This window comes from Montipora foliosa, chromosome 8 (assembly GCF_036669935.1).
Source record: "Montipora foliosa isolate CH-2021 chromosome 8, ASM3666993v2, whole genome shotgun sequence".
Taxonomy (NCBI): domain Eukaryota; kingdom Metazoa; phylum Cnidaria; class Anthozoa; order Scleractinia; family Acroporidae; genus Montipora; species Montipora foliosa.
This window is the reverse complement of record NC_090876.1, coordinates 3,249,493-3,254,492: the sequence shown is the minus strand read 5'-3', so window position 1 is coordinate 3,254,492 and position 5,000 is coordinate 3,249,493. Positions and strand designations below refer to the sequence as shown.

Below are 5,000 nucleotides of genomic sequence, written 5' to 3'. Positions count from 1 at the left end.
GGAAAGCTCCTGAAGAGTTCATTTCTCATGAATGGTCTACAAAGTTTTTTTTAGGTCAATACTACCTACGTTTTTGACATGATGGTTAACAAAATTCCATACCACTGAACCTCTATATACCAGTCATGAACTTTAGAGCCAAAAATACTGATTGTTTTGAAGTTATTGGGACAGAAAACTTCTGTTTGGCTTAATTTGAATCGACCATTGGTCAAGGGATGGGTTGATGAAGGGTCTGCCATTCAGTTGGATGAAATACCACTGTCAAGTATCAAGAGATATTTGGATCCACAGGGGCCGTGGAGAGGGAGGGGCTGGGGGGACCTATATCCCCCCCCCAATTTTCCTTACGGTGTTGTTTTCAGCTTTAACAGAGACTTAGTAATTTACACTACTCTCATACATATACCAAGCCCTAGCCCTCCACCCCCCCCCCCACCCTCACTTCTTTCAAATGCACTCCACAGCCCTTGATTCAAGATGGAATTTGGATGCAGGATTAGCTATAACCCGGGATGATTTTTCACGATTTTATGGTTTTTCAGCATTACACCACATTCAGCCAGTTATAACAGCCAACTTTGAAGGAGAATAATCTGAACAAACTTTGGCAATAATATTCAGAGCCCTGACTTTGAAATGTTAGTAGGCAGTAAGAGAGGGAACAAAGTGACGCAAAAGACTCCATATTGCAATCTCAATTTTATTATTTTACAAGTTTGCTGTTCAGAACCTCAGTTTCTGGAAAAACCACCTGTTCTTGCCAGACTTGTACCTGAAAAAACAAACAAACAAACAAACAGTTCACGACATAGAAAGTGCTTTGTACGGGGGTTTTATTCACTCGTTGTTTGTGTCAAAAACCCTCACTCGCTCGTTCGGGTTTTTGACACAAACAACGAGTGAATAAAACCTTGTACGCTGCACTTTCTATGACGTAAACTATATATACCTAGTAGTCATAAGGTTATTAAGGGGAAGACATATTGGTATGTAATGACTTCTGTGTGATTTCTTCAGTTTCACAGCTCAGCCCAGGCAAAACCCCTTGCAACTCTTGCTATTTTGTCATGTTATGTGCAACTGTTGAAAAGATGTCATTGGCCATATTTATGCCAGAGGACGTCTAAGACGTCCAGACGCATTAAACGTCTGGCTGCAAGTGCGACTAATATAAATACGGGACGCACTTAACTGCGATGGCTAGAAATCAAATTCACAATTTTCTTCAAAAGATACTGAGATTTAATCACCGAAGAGACTGTGTGCACTTCATTGCTTTGTGCGTCCCAGTTTAGTGTGTCTCATCTTTATACTAGATGGCTTAAAGGTCTGAAACTACTAAGAAGTCTGTTAAATGTGTCGTTAAGACGCACTTAACTTTAGATGTTTAATTCATCTGATGTTTAACGCGTCCACCTTATTTTCCATATTTAAACTAGTTGTCTAAGACATCTGAGACATCTTACACATCCTCTAGTATACACTGTAAATACCGCCATTGACATGACTAAAACGACACAATTTTTGTCATGGTAACTGGTGCAAAATTGCCTCAAACAGGAGCTTGTCAAGGGGAGCTTCTATCTCCACTACTTTCTTTAGTCAACCCTTTCCAGAATGAATATACTTTTGGGAACAGCTTTTTCCCACAAAAAGTATCATAAAAATTATTTTCCTTGACGCTGAGACAGCTCTTTTTGGACTGGCTTTTACAACAGCGGGTGTGCTGAATCTCCTAAGGTTGGCATTTTATAAATAAATCTACTCAGGGAAGGTTTAACTCCTAGGCCAAGTATAAGAAAATCAAATGGAGGCTCCCCTTACTAAGATCCTGCTGCAAACAGTAGTTCCAAGCAATGCCTTGAACAGTGCCCAGCAGAGCAAGCAAGCAACCAACATGGTCTTGCAATAAAATACTGAGAACATTATTTCCAACTTTTTGTTACCTTTCTTCGAACTTTGCCTTGGCTTCTTTTGTTGCTTTTCGTTTCGATGCTGGATCCTTAAATACCTCCTTGTTGATAACTGTCTTATCCAGGTTAACATCGACAGAGTATCTGTAAGATTAAATCGGTAGTCTGACATTCAGGTTATAACACAATAATTCGAGAAACAAGACCAAGCAGTCTATTTCTTTAGGAACAATATTATTCATAAATAACCTATCTGTAAGGAACAAAATAGAGCATTTAGCTCTATGTCTGTACACAGAACAAAGGTATGCAGTAAGCAGTGTTTTCGTCTGAGGCTGGAGGCCAGACGCTTCGTTTCGTGTTTGTGTAGCACTGCTAGCAAGACGGCATGAAACGCAAGCTGAAATGCAAACAAATCAAAATGAGAATATACAGTTAACCCATTGACTCCTGGAAGTGAGACTTGAAAGATTTTACTGTCTAATGCCAAACAATTTTAGTCGTCAACCGGGGCATCCCAGGGCACTTGAGTAGTCAATGGGTTAAACGAATGAAAGAAGTGACTCTCGCACTTAGCTGGACAATTTAAACATTACATTGAAACCTTCTTGGTGAAACCCAAAAAATTCAGGTGGTGTCAACAGGTTTCAAACCCATGGCCTCTGTGATGCCAATGTAATGCTCTATCAAATGAGTTATGAAGCTACAAAGTTGGGAGCAGGTCAATTTGCTGATCTCATTTGTTCCCGTGAAGGACCAGATGAATGAAATGAATGTACATTCGAACTGCAGGTTGCAGACAAATGAGAGAAGTGATCCTCGCACAAATTTGGCTTTTACTTCGTGTAGAAGACACACATGACATAAAACAATAGAACAAAAATCGTGAAACAATACCTAATCAGAATTCTAAATCCCTAAAGACCCCTAAAGCTTTTGTTACGTCATGTGCGTCTTCTACACGAAGTAAAACTTAGCCACAAATTGACCTTCTCCAATCTGTGTGGCTTCATAACTCAGTATCAATTAACAACGTTTGCACATCAAGTTGATAAAAAGTTGGTAGATCATTGCAATGGCATCACAGAGGTCGAGAGTTCAAATCCCATTGGGACCACCTGATTTTCCAAGTGTCTTTTAAAAAAGTTACAATAAATTTATTGCTTAGTTTGTTCCAGCTAAGTGCAAGGATTACTTTTCCCATTCGTCTATACCCTGCACTTCAGATATACATCAATTACAATGTACATTTAATTAATTAAGCTGCACACTACCTGGTGGGCATTAGATGATTGTAATTGTAAACTTTGACAAACGCCTTTATTCTGGATCGTTTGGCCAACTTCTTTTTGCTCATGCCTTTTTTAACTTTAAGCGGATAACGAGCGATTCCAGCGACAAGTGCGTGTCCATATTGCTTGTCCGCGGTCCCGTCGTCATAGTTCTTCACTATCACCGCTTTTCTACCTGCGTAGCGACCGTTTAAAACCAACACAACTTTTCCAGACTTGATAAATTTTCCCATTGTTCAGGGAAGCCTACAGATTTACAAGGAAAGAACGACTATATTACTTAACACAATTATAACAACGGTACTTGACGATAATAACTGTACATGTATGCAACAGTAACTAAAAGCTAACAATTCTAGAAGTCGGGGCGTAGACCTATCACTGCACTATCAAAATTGAAAGCTAACCATTCGGCGTTCGGAGTTCTGCAAAATACCCCTGCCGCAATAACAACAGAAATTCCGTTAACTTTGGATCAATACTTTAAGGTAATTATTGTAACGACGGAATACTTAAATCTTTTACATAAATTAAGCAAGAAAAGTTTGGAAAAGTGTTTTTTTTTCAATGCAGATGGAAGAAGATTGTTAAGCAAGACAAACAACCTCACCAGCAAAGATGGCGACGAAAGGAGAGAGAGGGAGGCAGGTGGGCAGAAACCGCTGAATTCAAGCACTGTGGGAATAGTCGTTGGCGGTGAGGGGGCTGGGTGGGGCGAATGCGTGAGAACAGGAGGCCAAGGACAAATTTCCTCAATCAAAACATGGGACGGGACAAGCGTGTTTCCTATTCTTTTTTTCTCAAGAGACCGGATACTAATCATTTAGAATAACAAACATGGCTGCCGGATTTTCGATCATTACTTCATAAGTAGTAATTCTCACGTGCAGTTGTGCAGGTACGAGCTTTTCAGTGGAAAAGTCTGTTCCATTTGATTTACCACCGGATAAATCCTATTTTGGGTACAAAAGGAAAGTGTCCCTGAAGTCTTGTTTGCTCTTTTTCTCATAAAAAACCATTGTGACTTTAAAATATCACTTAGCTTACTATTTGATTTCATTGTTTGACTTTTGAGTCACTTTTCAGTGCGAACATCGTCGAAGTTAACCTGGTTTGAACGATACTCTGACGCTCGACCGTACAAGTGCCCCGCGCATTGCTCTACAACTGACTGAACTATCACGGCATCAGAGAGCTGATCGGAAGATCTTTGAACTTCACATATATTATATTGGGAGTGCAAAGGTCATCACAATAAATGAACCAACAAAATTGTCATTTAACTGACAGGTTAATTTCTGAGAAAAAGACTTCACTTTTGGACACCTTTTATTGCGGTAATAGGTCTATTCGCTATTGCCTTATCACTGTTAATACGAATTACGGGCTTTGCAATTCATCTATCATTTGTTAGTGTTAAGTGTTCTATTAAGATTCTATTAAACTAAGCACCTCACACGATGCACGGAGATAACAAATCAGAGGGCACTTCAGTCATCGTCCAGAAAAAAAGACAAACATATTTAAGCTGTATTCTTCAAACAAAAGAGTTGCTTTGAATCGGTGGTTGGTATGTTGATAGGATGTTACGTTTCATTTTAATCGGGTTGATAGACATCAAATAGGATCTAAATAATTGAACGCTAAACTGCTGTTTATTAGTGTTTTCTCTCAAAATGTGAAATATTAAAGCCTTGATATCACCCCCAAAATTAGATTAAATTTGAAACTTCCGTCATGGAATAAAACTTAGTTTGTAGAGAGGAAGGATTATGAGTGTTTTACATAAGAG

General features: G+C 39.1%; 1 protein-coding gene across 1 annotated transcript; it reads right to left on the bottom strand.

Moving 5' to 3' along the window:
• Positions 1–683: 683 nt before the first annotated feature.
• Positions 684–3,917, bottom strand: LOC138012692 (large ribosomal subunit protein eL27-like). The gene is made up of 4 exons (XM_068859543.1): positions 3,819–3,917; positions 3,191–3,454; positions 1,950–2,060; positions 684–775 (listed from the first exon to the last, which is right to left on the bottom strand). Exons 2-4 carry the CDS (start codon positions 3,439–3,441, stop codon positions 727–729), a joined length of 411 nt encoding a protein of 136 aa, XP_068715644.1. The 5' UTR covers positions 3,442–3,454; positions 3,819–3,917; the 3' UTR covers positions 684–726.
• Between the last annotated feature and the right edge of the window lie 1,083 nt (positions 3,918–5,000).